The 17,220-nt window shown below is 48.0% G+C and overlaps 1 protein-coding gene across 1 annotated transcript; it reads right to left on the bottom strand.

Annotated features, from left to right (window-relative positions):
* Positions 1–14,534: 14,534 nt before the first annotated feature.
* SPMIP9 (sperm microtubule inner protein 9) lies at positions 14,535–17,015 on the bottom strand. The gene is made up of 3 exons (XM_059686046.1): positions 16,989–17,015; positions 16,288–16,380; positions 14,535–14,957 (listed from the first exon to the last, which is right to left on the bottom strand). The coding sequence occupies exons 1-3, from the start codon at positions 17,013–17,015 to the stop codon at positions 14,535–14,537; spliced, it is 543 nt and encodes a 180-aa protein (XP_059542029.1).
* Positions 17,016–17,220: the final 205 nt, after the last annotated feature.

The raw sequence follows: 17,220 nt of genomic DNA, 5'->3' as shown, positions 1-17,220 counted from the left end.
GCCTGATTCCAGACAAGTTAGTTCCTCCCTATATGTCCCAGGTTCCTTTCAAGCTACTGCCCCAGTGCTGGAGCTCAGAGTGGAGTGTGTCCGTACGTGGGCCCTTTAAGAGAAACTGCCTGGTGGGACATTTTCCAAGATAGACCACATATTAGGACACAGACAAAGTCTCTTCAAATTTAAGAAGATTGAAATCATAGCAAGCATCTTCTCAGACCAATGGAACAGAGCTGAGAACCCAGAAATCGACACCATAATGATCAATTAATATTTGCCAAAGGAGATAAGAGCATACAATGGAGTCAAGACAGTCTCTTCAATAAGTGGTGTTGGGAAAACTGGACAGATACATGCAAAAAAATGAAACTAGACCACCAATTTACACCATATACAAAAATAAACTCAAAATGGTTAAAGGATTTAAATGTAAGATGGGAAACCATAAAAATCTTAGAAGAATCCATAGGCAACAACAAAGATATTGTCGTAGCAATATCTTTACTGATACAGCTCCTAGGACAATGGAAACCTAAGGAGAAAATAAATAAATGGGACTACATCAAAATAAAAAACTTATGCCCTAACCAGTTTGGCTCAGTGGATAGAGCATCGGCCTGGGGACTGAAGGGTCCCAGGTTCGATTCCGGTCAAGGGCATGTACCTTGGTTGCAAGCACATCCCTGTAGGAGGTGTGCAGGAGGCAGCTGATTGATGTTTCTCTCTCATCGATGTTTCTAACTCTCTATCCCTCTCCCTTCCTCTCTGTAAAAAAATCAAATATATATATATATATATCTTATGCAAAGCAAAAGAAACCATCAACAAAACAACAACAAAACCCACTGCATGGGAGAACATATTTGCCAATGTTATATCCAATAACGGTTTAATCTCCAAAATTTATAGGGAACTCTTACATCTTTTTTTTTATTGCTTAAAGTATTACAAAGAGTATTACATAGGTCTCCTTTTTTTTTCTCCCCTTGGCATTCCCCCAGGCTCCCCTACCCCCCAGTGTCTTATGTCCATTGTTATGCTTATATGCATGCATACAAGTCCTTAGGTTGATCTCTTACCCCCCTTTCTGCCCCCCAACCCTCCCCAGCCTTCTCACTTTAGTTTGACAGTCTGTTCGATGCTGCTCTGCCTCTGTATCTATTTTTGCTCATCAGTTTATAATGGGCTCTATTATCCATAAATGAGTGAGATCATGTGGTATTTTTCTTTCATTGACTGGCTTATTTCACTTAGCATAATGCTCTCCAGTTCCATCCATGCTGTTGCAAATGGTAAGAATTCCTTCTTTTTTACAGCAGCATTGTATTACATCGTGTAGATGTACCACAGTTTTCTAATCCATTCATCTGCTGATGGGCACTTAGGCTGTTTCCAGATCTTAGCTATGGTGAATTGTGCTGCTATGAACATAGGGATGCATATATCCTTTCTGATTGGTGTTTCTGTTTTCTTGGGATATATTCCTAGAAGTGGGATCACAGGGTCAAATGGGAGTTCCATTCTTAACTTTTTGAGGAAACTCCTATCTTCCATAGTGGCTGCACCAGTCTGCATTCCCACCAGCAGTGCACAAGTGTTCCTTTTTCTTCACATCCTCTCCAGCACTTGTCATTTGTTGATTTGTTGATGATAGCCATTCTGACAGGTGTGAGATGGTACCTTATTGTTGTTTTGATTTGCATTTCTCGGATGATTAGTGACTTTGAGCATGTTTTCACATGTCTCTTGGCTTTCTGAATGTCCTCTTTTGAAAAGTGTCTATTTAGGTCCTTTGCCCATTTTTTGATTGGATTGTTTATCTTCCTTTTGTTAAGTTGTATGAGTTCCCTATCAATGTTGGAGATTAAACCCTTATTGGTGATTACATTGGCAAATACGTTCTCCCATGCAGTGGGCTTTCTTGTTGTTTTGTTGATGGTTTCTTTTGCTGTGCAGAAGCTTTTTATTTTGATGTAGTCCCATTTGTTTATTTTCTCTTTAGTTTCCAATGCCCTAGGAGCTGTATCAGTGAAGAAATTGCTTTGGCATATGTCTGAGATTTTGTTGCCTTTGGATTCTTCTAGTATTTTTATGGTTTCCCGTCTTACGTTTAAGTCTTTTATCCACCATGAGAGCCTAGATGATCAGACATCCACTCAGTCTGCCCTTCAATTATTTCTTCTCCATCCCCACAGCTAGCACACTGGTCTTCTTCCTGTTCCGTGAGCACCCCTGGTGTCTTCTCCATCAGATGGTCTTGTGCTTGCCAGGAGTCTCTCACTCTAGAGCGTCCCCTGTTGTCCGGGTCTCAGACAGGACCCCCAGACCCAGAGGTGCACTATCACACTTGCCAGTCTGAATCCATGCTTCTATGTCTCTGGATATATTTTGTTTATCAGCTTATCTTGTTCATTAGATTCCACATATGAGTGAGATCATGTGATACTTGTCTTCCTCTGACTGGCTAATTTCCCTTAGCATAATACTCTCCAGGTCCATCCCTGCTATCTCAAAGAGTAGGAGATCTTTCTTTTTTTACTGCTGCATAGTATTTCATGATATAAATGTGCCACAGCTTTTTATCCACTCATCTACTGATGGGCATTTGTGCTGTTTCCAGATCTTAGCTATTGTAAATTGTGCTGCTATGAACATAGGGGTGTATACATTCTTTCTGATTGGTGTTTTGGATTTCTTAGGATATATTCCTAGAAGTAGGATCACTGTGTCAAATGGCAGTTCCATATTTAATTTTTTTTAGGATATTCCATACCTGTTTTCCATAATGGCTGTACCAGTCTGCATTCCCACCAGCAGTGTACTAGGGTTCTCTTTTCTCCACATCCTTGCTGGCACTTGTCATTTGTTGATGGTAGCCATTCTGACAGGTGTGAGGTGATACCTCATTGTCATTTTCACTTGCATCTCTCTGATGATCAGTGACTTTGAGCATTTTTTCATATATCTTTTGGCTGTCTATAAGTCCACTTTTGATTAGTGTCTATTTAAGTCCTTTGCCCATCTTTTAATTGGATTGTTTGCCTTCCTTTTGTTAAGTTGTATGAGTTCCTTATATAGTTTGGGTATTAACCCTTTATCAGATGTATCATTGCCAAATATATTCTCTCATACAGTGGTCTCCCTTTTCATTTTTGTTGATGGTTTCTTTTGCTGTGCAGAAGCTTTTTATTTTGATGTAGTCCCATTTGTTTCTCTCTATTTCTTCTTGTTACAGCAGTCCCTTTAGCATTACTTGCATTACTTTAGCCTCTTTTTTTTTTTTTTTTTTGGCCTGAGAAGCTCTTTATTTCACCATCTATTTTGAATGATAGCCTTGCTGGATATAGTAATCTTTGTTTCAGATCCTTGCTTTTCATTACCTTGAATACTTCATGCCATTTCCTTCTGGCCTGTAGAGTTTCTGATGAAAAATCAGCCGAAAGCCTTATGGGAACTCCTTTATAGATAACAAATTCCTTTTCTCTTGCTGCCTTTAAGATTCTTTCTTTGTCATTATTTTTATTTTTATTTTTTTAAGAGACGGGGTCTTGCTATGTTGCCCAGGCTGGAGTGCAGTGGCTATTCACAGGCGCGATCCCACTACTGATCAGCACGGGAGCTTTGACCTGCTCTGTCTCCGACCTGGGCCGGTTCACCCCTCCTTAGGCAACCTGGTGGCCCCCCGCTCCCGGGAGGTCACCGTATTGATGCCGAACTTAGTGCGGACACCCGTTCGGCATAGGGCACTACAGCCCAGAACTCCTGGGCTCAAGCGATCCTCCAGCCTCAGCCTCCCGAGTAGCTGGGACTACAGGTGCATGCCACCGTGCCTGGCATCATTAATTTTTGACATTTGAATTATGATGTGTCGGGGTGTGGGCCTGTTTGGGTTCTTCTTGCTTGGGACTCTCTATGCCTCCTGAACTTGTGTGACTTTTTCCTTCATCAGTTTAGGGAAGTTTTCTGCCATTATTTCTTCAAACACAGTCTTTATCCCTTGCTCCCTTTCTTCCCCTTCTGGCCTTCCTATTATGTGACTATTGTTATGCTTCATGTTGTCCCACAGTTCCCATAAGCTGTCCTCCTATTTTTTTAAAATTGTTTTTGTTTCTCTGATTGAGTGATTTTTTTTTCTAACCAGTCTTCTAATTCACTGATCTGATCCTCAGCTTTCCCTAATCTGTTGTGTATTCCTTCCACTCTGTTCTCTATTAGTGCTATGTCATTCTTCATAGTTACTATATTTTTTTCTCAAGCTATTGCGCATCTTTGCCATCATTATTTTGAACTCCATGCCTGATAAATTTCTTATCTCCATTTTATTTAGCTCTTCTTCTGGAGAATTCTCTTGCTCTTTCATGTAGGGCTTGTTTTTTGTCTCCCCATTTTGACTGCCTGCTTGGGTTTATGTCTGTGTATTAGGTAGATCTGCTATGAATTCCAAACTCTAGTGCAAGAACTTATCAGACACTGTTTGTGACAGGCTCGGAGTACCCTGGTTGGCACTATCAGCAATTCACAGCTTGGTTCCTTCTGCTGGGGCAGGGTGCCTTGGGGAAGGACCATGATTGCACCAATGTCAGCTTTTCCTAGCTCCAGACTCCAGATTAGATTAGACAAAGACTTAGAGTCTCCAGAGATCTGCCTCTGCTTACAGTCCTATTGACACTCAGTTTTGATTAGCCTCGGGAAATCGACCAGAGGGTGGGGTGAGAGGTCTTACAACAGCATGGGGCAACTGCCTTTCTCTAGGCAAAAACTGCCTGTATAGCAAAGGTTCACTGGAGAAAGATGTCCTGTGCAGTGTGAGGGAATGTCTCAGCACAGGAAACCAGGGTGGCTACACTCCAAGCTCCAACCCCAGAGACCCCAAACCTGGCTTCTGCTCACACAACTCCAATCCACTCCGCCCTCCCTCTGTTGGAGCCCAAGGTGAGTGGCTCCACACCAAATTTTATGCATTGTCCCTTTAATAGGGTGCCTGCATTTCCAGCCATTTCTCTCTGGCACATAGCAACCCTGCTGCTTTTTGCAGCCAGATGTTCTGTGGGCACCTTTCTCAGTTCAGGTGCTGTGGGCGGGGGAGAACTCTGAGTGGGAACACTCACAGCTGAGATATCTCTCCGGAACTCCAGCTGCTGTCTGTGGCAGCCCGGCCAGCCCTTTCACACCTCTGCACTTTCTTTCAGTTTCTATGCTGTCTCCACTTTCCGTCCTTGGTTATCAGGGTTCTCTCCAGCTAGTCAAGGGTGATTTTTCAGGATGATTTTTCTGTATTTTAGTTTTATTTCCAGTTTGGTCTTGGGAGAGTGTCAGTGTAGCTTCCACTTACTCCACCACCATTTTTGTTCTGTATATCTAATCTTAAGAGATAGACTGCTATTGTTCAAATCTTAGCTCAACCACTTACTAGCTGTGTGAGTTTTCTGTGCCTGTTTACCATAGCAATGGTGCCTGCTTTCTTAGGGTCATTGGGAGTATTAATTATTTTCTGTAAAATCGTTATTTTGAGTTATTAAATAACTAGGGGCCCGGTGCACGAAATTTGTGCACTGGGTGTGTGTGTGTGGGGGGGGGGGGGTGTCCCTCAGCCAAGTCTGCCCCCTCTCACATACTGGGAGCCCTCAGGCGTTGACCCCCATCACCCTCCAATCACAGGATCGGCCCCTTGCCCAGGCCTGACGCCTCAGACAGAGGCGTCAGGCCTGGGCAGGGGACCCTCATTTTCCCCCCATCACTGGTTCTGCCCCCAGCCCAGGCCTGATGCCTCTGGCCCAGGCGTCAGGCCTGGGCAGGGGACCCCCAGACCCCTCCGATTGCTGGCTCTGCCCCTTGCCCAGGCCTGATGCCTCAGCCAGAGGCGTAGACCCCCATCACCCTCCGATCGCCTGATCAGCCCCTTGCCCATGCCTGACGCCTCCGCCAGAGGTGTCAGGCTTGGACAGGGCACCCCCATTTTCCCCCGATCACTGGCTCTGGCCCCCGCCCAGGCCTGAGGCCTCTGGCCCAGGAATCATGCCTGGGCAGGGGACCCCGATCTCCCTCTGATCGCTTGCTCCACCCCGACCCAAGCCTGACGCCTCTGACCCAGGCTTCAGGCCTGGGCAAGGGGACCATCATATCCCCCCAATCCCCGGCTCAGCCCCCCGCCCAGGCCTGATGCCTCGGCCAGAGGAGTTGACCCTCATCACCCTCCGATCACCAATCACCGGATCGGCCCCTTGACCAGGCCTGAGGCCTCTGGCAAAGGTGTCAGGCCTGGGCAGGGGACCCCCAGCTCCCCATGGTTGCAGGCTCCGCCCCTTCCCAGGCCTAACGCCTCTGGCCTAGGCGTCCGGCCCAGGCAGCGGGGACCCGCAGCTGCAGCGGCCCTGCGATCGTGGGCTCCGCTTTAGGCCCAGGCAAGGGACCCCTAGCTCCCGGGACTGCCAGCTTCGACCGTGCCCAGCTCCCATCGCTGGCTCCACCCCTACTTCCTGCTATCACTGGCCAGGGCGGCAAAGGCGCCTGATTCTCCGATCATGGCTGGGGGGCAGGGCAAAGGCAGCCCCAGGGTCGCCTTTGCCCTGCCCCCCAGCTCTTAGCTCCCCCCTGGGTTTCCGATCACTGTTAGTGGCAGGGGGCTTCTTCCTGCTTTCCCTTTTGCCTCCCTGCATTGTGCCTACATATGCAAATTAGCCGCCATCTTGTTGGCAGTTAACTGGCAATCTTAGTTGGCAGTTAATTTGCATATAGCCCTGATTAGCCAATGAAAAGGGTATCGTCGTACGCTAATTACCATTTTTCTCTTTTATTAGATAGGATGTTATCAGCCGTCTCTTTGATAGCAGGGAAGCTCCTTGAGAGCCCCTTGCTTGTCTCTTCACTGTGGGTAAAGCCCTGAACAGTGTGACACTTGAGAGGCCCTCAATCACTCCAGGGACTTGACTGTTGCAGAGCGCGGTGCCCAGTGCCTCCTCCTGCCCCTGTTTCAGAGCAGCCTGAGGACTGCTGTCCTCGCCCCAGACTTGGAACAGGGGTGGAACCTGCACATCAGTCCTTGTGGGAGCACTGGGTCAGTTGACCTGAAAGTCCCCTCCAACTCTCCATGGTATGACAGCCCTGCGTAAGTTTTTATTTTAAATTTAACATTACATGTTCATTAAATGTTCATGGTTAAAATTTTGCAAAGGCTAAGAAATAAAATGTGCTTCCCACCTTGAACCTCAGTCCTTCCTGCCAGGTCATGCCTGTTTTAAGTGGCTAGTGTGTGCTCCCAGAAACCCCCAGACCTATCCAGGCATGCACATGGGTGTCCCTTCTCGTAGCAAACGAGGAGAGAGGCTATGCACTTGCTTTCTTTGTTTACCAGTCTGCCCATTTATGCCACGTCTGTCCCTACAGTGGCTTTGTTCCATTTTTGGCTGCACCGTAGTGGACACATGGATTTCTTCCAGGACTTTGCCGTTACACACAAGAATGCTATGAATGTCCTGCGCGTGGTCATTGATTACGAGTGTGCCTCTGTCCATTGGGACAAATTCCTAGGACTAGAATTACTGGGCTGAAGTGTAACCGCATTTTTATGACCAGAAAGGCTTGTGAGTAAAGTGCTAAGAACAGTGGCCACAGTTGGTTCTCTCCCTTCCGGCAGTGTGGTTCCAACATTCTAATCTCCCCACTGTGATGGGCGTAAACAGACACCTCTTTGTTGTTTACATGCACACTTATTAGATTGTGAAGTTCAGCATCTTCCCATGGTATTGGGAAGATGTTCCCAATATGTATTTCTTTTCTGTGAACGTTCCATATCTTTGCCCATTTTTATGCACTTGCTTTACTACAAAGCTTCTCAACAATTATCCATCCATACTCAGTGTTTTCATTTCTTCTGTCTCATTCTCTCTTGATGCCCTCTCTCCCATTTACCCCCAGCTCCTTGCAGGTCACTGGTAACTTTGTTGCTGCATCCAGAGGTAAGTCCTTAGTCTTCATGCTTCCTGGCCCGGAAGTATCAAGTATCGGACCCTGCTCATTGCTGATAGCTCCCTCCTCCCTGACATCTCCCACTGGTCTCTAGAGCACCCCTAGTTTTCCTCTTACCTTGCAGCTCTTCCCCATTTCCCTGACTTCTCCTTGACTTGCCCTAGACATCAGTCCTTGGACCACTTCTAAGCCTTGGAATGGGGTCAGGTCTCCTGGTTTTTGGTATCACCGACAGGCTGCTAACTTGCCAAGTCTCCAGCTCCCACCAACCAACCTCTCCAGACCTCTCCCCTGTGTAGCCAGCAGCTTTCATAAATCATCACTTACATGTCCTGGACACGTCTCCAAAGAAACATTTTCAAAACAAAACCGATCTTCCCTCAAAAATCATTCTGTCAGCCACTCCTTGCTGACAGCAGCTCGCCTTCCAGTTTGCACAGGCCATCAATCCGCACCTCCTGGGTCCTTCCTCAGGTGTCCCCCACCTGTGGGGTCTCCCAGGGCTGTGCCTCTCCATACACTCAAAGCCAACCACTTCCCCAGGCTCTGCCTCCACAGCTGCACTCTGGTCCAGGTGGCCACAGACTCCCGCCCACATTATCCTAATCCACTTCTCTGCTTTGACCTTTGCCCTTTCAGTTCTTTTGTAACCAGGTGGCCAGAGGCTTCCTTTAAAAGTAGAAATCAGGTTATGCCATCCCTTGACTCATGCCTTTCAGTGGATCCCATCGCATTTGGGGCAAGACCCGGAGTTTTGCCAAAGCTCACCAGTCCCTGGGCCGTCCTGCAGTTCCTCTGCGGCTTTGTGACCGTATCTGCTTCCCTGACTCGGCCTCCCAGGCCCATCGCCCTGAGGATCTTTGCCTGGTGACTAGGCCCCACTCATCCCTTTGAGAAGATCTCTCTCCTCTTCAGGGATTTGCTTCAATATGACTTTCTCAGGAGACCTGCTCTGAGGAACCTACCGAACCTATGCCTGCGTCCAGTCCTCTTTCCTTCCACACCTGCTTTACTTTTCTGTTTTTGTTTTTAAATATATTTTATTGATTTTTTACAGAGAGGAAGGGAGAGAGATAGAGAGTTAGAAACATCGATGAGAGAGAAACATCGATCAGCTGCCTCCTGCACATCTCCTACTGGGGATGTGCCCGCAACCCAGGTACATGCCCTTGACCGGAATCGAACCTGGGACCCTTCAGTCCACAGACCGACGCTCTATCCACTGAGCCAAACTGGTTTCGGCAACTTTTCTGTATCACTTATTACTTTCCACCTTATTATATACTTTTCTATTTAGTTTATTATTATTTTCCCTAACTGGTATGGAATCTCCTTGTGTTACTTTCATTGTTGCTATAGTCCCAGCACTAAAATTTGTGCCTGGCACATAAGTAGTAAAACAAACAATTACTAAATAGCCAATGATTAAATTTAAAATAGTTTTTCTCCTGCATTGTTGGTCTTTTTCCTTCTTGGTGCATAAGGGATTCTGATGCTTTTGTCATTTGTGTTGCAAATATTTTTGCAGTTTATTCTATGTCTTTTGATATTGTTTATGGTGTTATTTCCCATGAAGACATTTTTATTATTATGTAGGCAATGTATTCATTTTTAAATTTATAGTTTCTAGGTTTTACGTTAGAGAAGACTCCTTTTGCATGTGTGTGTGCATATATATAATTGATGAAATATATACATAATATAAAATTTATTATTTTAACCATTTTTTTGTATATAGTTCAGTGGCATTAAGTGCATCCACATTGTGCATCCACATTGTGCATCACCATCCATTTCCAGATTTTTTTATCATCTCATTTCCCCCTCCTCTCCATCCTGGGCAGCCACCATTCTACTTCCTGTCTCTATGGGTTTCAGTACTCTAGGTACTTTATATAAGTAGACAGTAGATACAGTTTTTAAAGTATGGAAATTAATGTACACATTCTGACATGTTGCTTGGTCAAAACATTCTTGAGATATTTCACTCTATGCATACTCTACCCCACGCGCACGCCTCCACCCCCCCTGCGCCGCTGTGAGTCCGCCCCCCAGAGACTGACTGGCACCTGCTCAGGGTTTCCAGGAACACCGGATCCTCTTCTGTTGCTTCTCAGAGTGTGATCCGGAGTGCCAGCCTCCAGGTGAACTGGTAGGTGCAGATCCTCAGAGTTTGCTTGGACTCGTCACCCTCCATCAGACCTGAGGAACTGGGGCATCAGCCTTTCCAGCAGGGGGTGCGTGCGCATCTGAGTGTGGGGGAAGCAGCTGACACACCCTACAGATCCTCCAGCTGAGAGATGGGCCTCTGGTTCTTCATCTAAGCCTTTCGTGTGCACTTCCAGCCCCCAACCTTGTCTTCCTTCTCCTTCCCGCCTGTGACCCTCCATCGCCTATGTCTGCACTGGCCCCCAGGTCCCTGCTGACCTCTATGGCTGCTCGTGCGGCCTGTGTGTCTGTGGCTAGAATGGGGAAAGGAGCTTAAAGGACCCCGATGGGCTGTTTGTGAGATGTGTAGTCTCCTCCCTTCCTGACTGGGCCCAGGGTGGCTGCAGGTGCCTTCCTCTTGCCTCAGTGCTGGCCCAGAGAGGGGGAGACCAGGGAGGGGTCAGAAGTGGCATTTTCCAGCCAGGTCTGCAGACTCCCTGCCCTGAATGGCACAGGGGTATGAAAATGCAGCTCCTGGGCCCACCCTGGACCACATCTCAGGGGCTGTGCATGGGAAGGGGATGGAGGCTGGCACAGGGGCGAGGAGGGTTGGTTGTGCAGGATGGAGGGGCGAGGCAGGAGAGGGCCCTGCTCTGCTGCCCAAGTGCATTGCCTAGCACTCCAGGGTGGACATGCACGTGCTCTCTCCCTGCCACACGGGCTCCTCCCACGGGAGCGCAGGAAGAGGAACCTTGCCGGCTGCCTGATGCGCACCAGTGTGGGCACAGCAGTGGCCTCTGGGCTGGTCTTCTAGGCCTCACCACAGAGTTGGAGAACCAGGAGGCGGAGGGTGAACCGGCCTGCCCGCAGGGGACATAGACACTCCTCTGTTTGGTGAACTGATGGGCGGACAGTTTGGAGCCCTGGGGTGTCATGTCAGCCTTTGAAAGGCACTGGAGAGACTAGTTCTGATCCAGCCCCTTTATTTTGTGGTTAAAGAGCTCAGACACAAAGCAGTGAGGTCAGTTGGAGGCTGGGGGACCAGATGGTAAGCACTGGGTGGTCCAGGGGTTGATGCTCTCATGTCACCCCCTGCTGGACACACTTTGCAAGTTAGGGGTCCCCAGTGGGAGGCAGCTTGACCAGAAGTACAAGCCTGGGGTCTGCATCCCCACTTAGCCTTGGTTATTTGCCCCTCTGTGAAATGGGGTAAGAATTTCGGTGTCACAGAGACGAAACAAGAATTAGGGAGATACCCCATGGCTTTGTTTTGTAAACTCTGAGAATATGTAAGGGCTATCAGCCTTATCTTAGAGCTTCCTAGTCCCGTATCTGCAGCCTGGTCAGCAGCTTCTCCCCTCCCCCATCTCCGTCCCCCCCCCCCACCCCCCCACCCGGGCCAAGGACTGACAAAGCACCTTCAAGGGGAGTACAGTGCTGGCAAATGGACAAGCAGGTGCAGGCACAGGCGTCAGCTCTCCCTGCTTTACATGAATCAGCGAAAGGAACACTTCATTAACCTCAACAAAGTTTTAGTGCATTTACATACATTCTTATGTGTGCCCTATGAGATGGACATGCCCCGGGACTGGACAGAGCAAGAAGGCTGACTGTGACCTGGGTCCCTTGGAGTAGGAGAGGACGGTGTCAGGGGAGCCCAGAAAGAAATCCACTCAAGAGGGGAGCATGAGCTAAAACCCCAACATGCTGCAGTTCAGGCACTTGCTGCACCTCCCCACCCAGAGGCTTGGACTCTGGACACAGCCACTGAGGTTCTGAGATTCCACTTCAGAAGTCTCCATCCAGGCCATCCTGCAGCAGGCTTCCTCTGTAGTCCTCCCCTCGGGACCCAGCACATCTGACTAGTTCTCATCTCCCTCCATCACCACCCACTAGGGCCCTTCAGATGCGGCACAAGCCTTCCAGCCTCACCTCCCATCCTCCCCTGCACGCACGCTCCACGTTCCCACCTCTGCCTTCGCACTGCGGTTGGGTTCTGTCTGCTAGAAAGCCCTTGCTCTGCTTCCCCCGCTGAATCACTGCTACTTCCCGACAAGCTCCTGTCCCGCCAACCCACCACTCTGTGTTCCCAAAGCTCTTCATTCCTGTCTCTCAGTGGGTGCTGTGAGGATTACATGAATGATCACCCAGAGTCTGGTGCAGAGTGAGGGCTCGGCAATTGTTAAACCTTTAAAATTTCTATTATCTTTAGAATTATTACTGTTTTGTTTATCTTAGAGACTGTTTTATGTATCTTTGCTGCTCCTGGAACCTAGTATACAGCAGGTCCTCAAAACAATACTGAAGGAATGCATGGGGATGTGAGAGAGGGCTTTCCGGGGAAGGCACAGGACAAGGTGGCCCAGTCCTAAGCGCCAGGCGTCTTCTGTAGCAGCTCTCCACGTTCTTCCCTCCACAGCTTCAGCCTCCCGCCAGGGCTGTGTCCACCGTCAGCCGTGAAAGCTCTCAGTACCTGGCAGTGTCAGGTGGAGGCGCCTGGGAAGATATCTCCAAGGCTGGCCCACAACTGTGCCCACTGATTTCTACTCTCTACCAACTGGAGTCATCTGCAGGAACACAGCAGGCTGGTGGGAACTCCAAATTGGTTTTGCCCCCGCCCCCAAGTGCCTTCCTAGTCCAGCCCTGGCCCAGTCTAACTCTGGGTTTAGTCAGTGGATCCAGGAGACACCTGCTTTCGGGTGACAGACATGTTAATATTCTCAAAAGAAGACTCAGCTCCTTGCTCAGTTTATTTCTGGGGCAGACATGGCTGGGTGCCAGCAGCCACCCTCATTGTCTTTGTTCCTCTCACATTTTTTGAGGCCCCCCAACATGAAGGTGAGAGCAGGGAACCTGGATAGTGCTGTGACCCCGGGTACCCTTAGGATGCACCAGCCATGCCCGGCACGGCACACACATTGTCTTACTGCACACCCATCATAACCACCAACCTAGCAAGGAAACTGACGCTCAGCTGATTTGGCCAAATGTCATGGATTTGAAGCTTTGTTACTTCTTTCCATGAAATCTCACTTCCTTCAGTTTTCTCATCTGTAATTTTTGCTACTGTTATGAATCGTAATGTAAATATCTGATATGCAGGATGTATTTTCATTGTTTGCGACCCACAGGTTGAGAACCGCTACTCTAACTATTGTACTGGTAAGGAAGAAGGAAACACACTAATGAGGAAACATTTTATAACAGAAAAAGAAATAAAGATCATCTGCAAAATTATTCCATCTCACCAGAGATGAAAAAGACTATACTATCAAGCTATCAGATTTTTCTTTCCCTCTCTCTCTTGTACCCCTCCCTCTTTCCTACTTCCTTCCTCCCCGCCCTCCCTCCTTCCCTCCTTTCTTCTTCCGTTTTTTCTAAAAATGCATAGCAAGGATGAGAAGAATATTATAAATTAGACACACTTAGAAATGGCTAATAGTAATCTAAAGGGGCATATCTTTCTTTTTCCCTCCTCTCCTTTCTTCCGTTTTCTCCTCCTCCTTCACTCCATTCCTTTTTAAATATTTTATTATGGAAAATTTCAAACCCCCCAAAAGTAGGAAAGGTAAGATAATGAACTTCCATGTACCCATCACTCAGTTACAACTTATATTTTGTCACTGGCATTGTTTCCCTATTCCCCTATTATAAAGTGCTAGAGCATTTTAAAGGAAATTTCCTCTGTTCAGAAGGCCACCAACCCTATTGGATTAGGGGTCCACCCTTATGACCTCATTTAACCTTACTTATCTCCTAAAGGTCCTATCTCCAAATACATTGGGGGTTAGGGTTTCAACATATGAATTTTGGGTGGACACAATGTGGTCATAGCAGCCACCTTAGACCCAGGGATGGGAGCCAACCCTCCTTGACTGCCAGGTGTGTGGTTCTCTTTGTTACAGCAGTTTAGCCTATTTCCTAGGCTCTTACATATAAGTGTTTACAATAGCTCTACTGAGCAAGAAGAAGAGTATAAAGTGACGGCTTCTAAACAGTCACTCCTGACTGCTACAGGGTGGAAGTGGTGAGTAAACTGAAAATAGAATAGTGAGGGGAAAGCTATCCCACAGCATGTCAAGTTTTATGGTCAGACCTAACATTCAGCTAACTATGGGAAGCATAACTGTTCCTATTCTGTAAGTAAATGCCTAAAACAGTACGAATCCTTACATCAGTTTTCTTAATGATAATGAAACACCACACAGATTGCAGCCCTCCATACACAGTTTTCTTTCTTTTCCTCCTCCCTCTCTCCTTGGTGGGATGTTGTGTCCCAGGCAGGCCGGGGAGCAAGGTGAATGGCACAGTACCAATGGTGCCGGAACATCTTTCCGAGGTTTTATTTTCAGTTCTCCTCTCTGGAATCTGAGGCCAGAGCAGGGGTTTCCTTGTGAGAGGGAGGGACTTCCATGGTGACCTTCCTACTGGTAGAACGGCAGCAGGGGCCCCCATCGGTTCAAGATGGGGACCTTGGTTGTAAGGCAGTGAGGACAGAGGCAGCCGGGCAGCAGCAGGTAGCCTGTGCCTTCCTCTGCAGCAGGCTGGCGCTCTGACTCCAGGAGGCACGGGAAGTCAGCTCTCTGGTGGGCCCAGTTCGGATCGCCCTGGGCCGGGGACCAAGCATGGGGCGCTGCGTACATGGAGGGGCCAATGCTGGTGCACCTGCATTTGTGCTCCTCGGTGCTCATGCGGTCCAGTGGCGGGAAGAAGCCGGGCTGTCCCAGGTCTCTGGCAGTCATGTAAGGTTTTTTGAAGGCAGGGTATCCATCCTCTAGCTTGGGGTTGAGGCTGGGGGTGAGCTTATAAAATTCTTTTTCCCTGAGCTGGGTGTCCACCTTCATTTGCTGTGGGAACAAATCACACATGAATGGAGGGCAGAGCGAGATGGAGGACGGGTGGCTTCCTTGGAAGTATCTACGACAGAGCACACTTTAGTAAACAATTTAAATTAGTTCTTGAATGGCGATATAAACAACAGAGGGAAATGCTGAAATAATACAGAAGGGTTAATCGTGAAAAGTCTCTCCCATTCTCCCATCTCCAGAGACAACCACAGTCACTAGTGTTTTTTGTAACTTTCTAGAAATATCATCTGTACATGTAGACATGTGTGTGTATATCCACTCCTTGGTTGGTGTATAAACAATGCACATTATAATTGAATTCTGCACTTTGATTCTACTAAATAACGTAGCTCAGACGTTGTTCCACCTTTGTGTAGACATTATTTTTAGTGCAGTACCTCTAGGCAGAACAGGATGTCTTACATATAACTGATAAATGAAAGCTGTCCAGAATTTAAAGGACTCCTACAAATTAATAAAAAAAGACAAGCAATTCAAAAGAAAAATGGTCAAAAGACATGAACAGACATTTTACAGAGTAGTAAATACTCATAACAAGTGTAAAGATATTGGGAAAATATTTCAAAGCCACCAAATTGGTAAAATTTTTAAATGTCTGGAATTACCAAGTAATGGCAAGATTAGAGAGTCGCAGGTGTGGCTGCCTCTGCTGGGGAGAAAGTCAATGATGCCACCACTGTGGAAGCCAGTGATGTCCCCAGGGGCAACCAGTGCCACTCCAGGAATGGGGGGCCTCTCGCACGTGAGGCTGTGCCGCATCTTCACCGCAGTGTCTGGGGGCAGGAGGCTAACAAAAAGTAAAAACCCCAAATGTCTGCCACCAGGAGAAGGGGCAGCCTGTGTGGCATACCATGCCATCCAGGACATGAAGACCATCCACATGTGCAGCAAAAAGCGAAGGTCACAGAAGATGCAATATGACCCAGCATATAATAAAGTTCCTATAGGTCAACCTAAACAACCTGTCTAGAAGTACACATACGTACAGGTGAAACGATTTCTTCTTAAAAACACATTCACACAAGGAAATGACTAGCCCCACACTCAGCACAGTAGCTATTCTGAAGGTGGTGAGGCTGAGCACTGGCTCTGTCAGTGCTGTCTCACCCATTGGTGTATGTTATTTTACACTCTTCTGTATGCACGACCTGTATACATTTCCACACACACCTATGCAGAAAAGACCTCTTAGACCTCCTGGCATCAGGGATTGTCCTGAGCAAGTGCCTCCGAGGTCCACATGCATATAGAAATGAAATAAAGATGTTAGTGGGCAGTTGAATGGAAGACAGTGCAGAGCGCGTCTTACCTCTTGTGGTGAGATGCTGGAGTACTTGCTCTTCCCGTGGTGCTGATAGTCGACCATGTAGGAGCTTTGGTAGATGTCTAAATCCACAGGGGCCTGAGGGCAAGGGCGAGTACAAACAAGGCGCTAATGCCCGGCATTGGGAGCTCAGCGTGAGCATGACCTGGCTTCTGCTGGCCTTTCCCACGCACCCCGCTCCCCTCCATGCCCTCTTCCTCCAGCCTCACGTCTTTCCTCTCTTCACAGGTGCCTGGCACATACGCTTATCTCCTGCTGGAAACACTAGTTGCTCGCCTCACCGACTGACAAACTCATACATTCCTCCAAGACCCAAATTAACTCTCTCCCCCACAGCATCTCTCCAAGAGCGGCCTCTCTCTTCTGCTCACCTGCACTTGTGTGCACTGCACTGACTTGATGAGTGCACTGGGTTAGGACCTCACCGTAGGCATTCCCTGCGGCCCCAAATCCCAGCACAGTGCCCCACACACCGAGGGTGCCTACTAAACGCATACCCAGTAAATAAATGAACCTCCAGAAAATTGTAAACCCTTAGCTTTCCTCTGCCCGTTTACAACAACGAACATTCCAGAGGCATGACCTGAGGGAGCCTCAGAGCCTAAGAACCCGGCCCTTCCCTGGCCTGTTTGCTGCCGACATTGAAGATGGTCACAGGGGACAGAAACAGAAACCCAGGCACTCACCTTCAGGGGGCACACCACACGCGCCATCGCAGACAACTAGGCACAGACACGTGGGTTAGCCCTGCTTCTACCGCAGGCAGGGAAAGCAGCCACTCTTCACAAGTTGTGCCGAGCAGACACGGGCCTCGCCCCACCCTGTACATTATTCAGTCATCAGGGGTTGGCTGGCAGCAGGGATAAAGGGGCTAGTGGACAGGGGCCCTGGGACAAAGGGGCTGAAGCAGAACTGAGA

Source organism: Myotis daubentonii, chromosome 3 (genome assembly GCF_963259705.1).
Source record: "Myotis daubentonii chromosome 3, mMyoDau2.1, whole genome shotgun sequence".
Lineage (NCBI taxonomy): Eukaryota > Metazoa > Chordata > Mammalia > Chiroptera > Vespertilionidae > Myotis > Myotis daubentonii.
The sequence above is the reverse complement of the archived record's forward strand: the minus strand, read 5'-3'. Positions and strand labels throughout refer to the sequence as shown.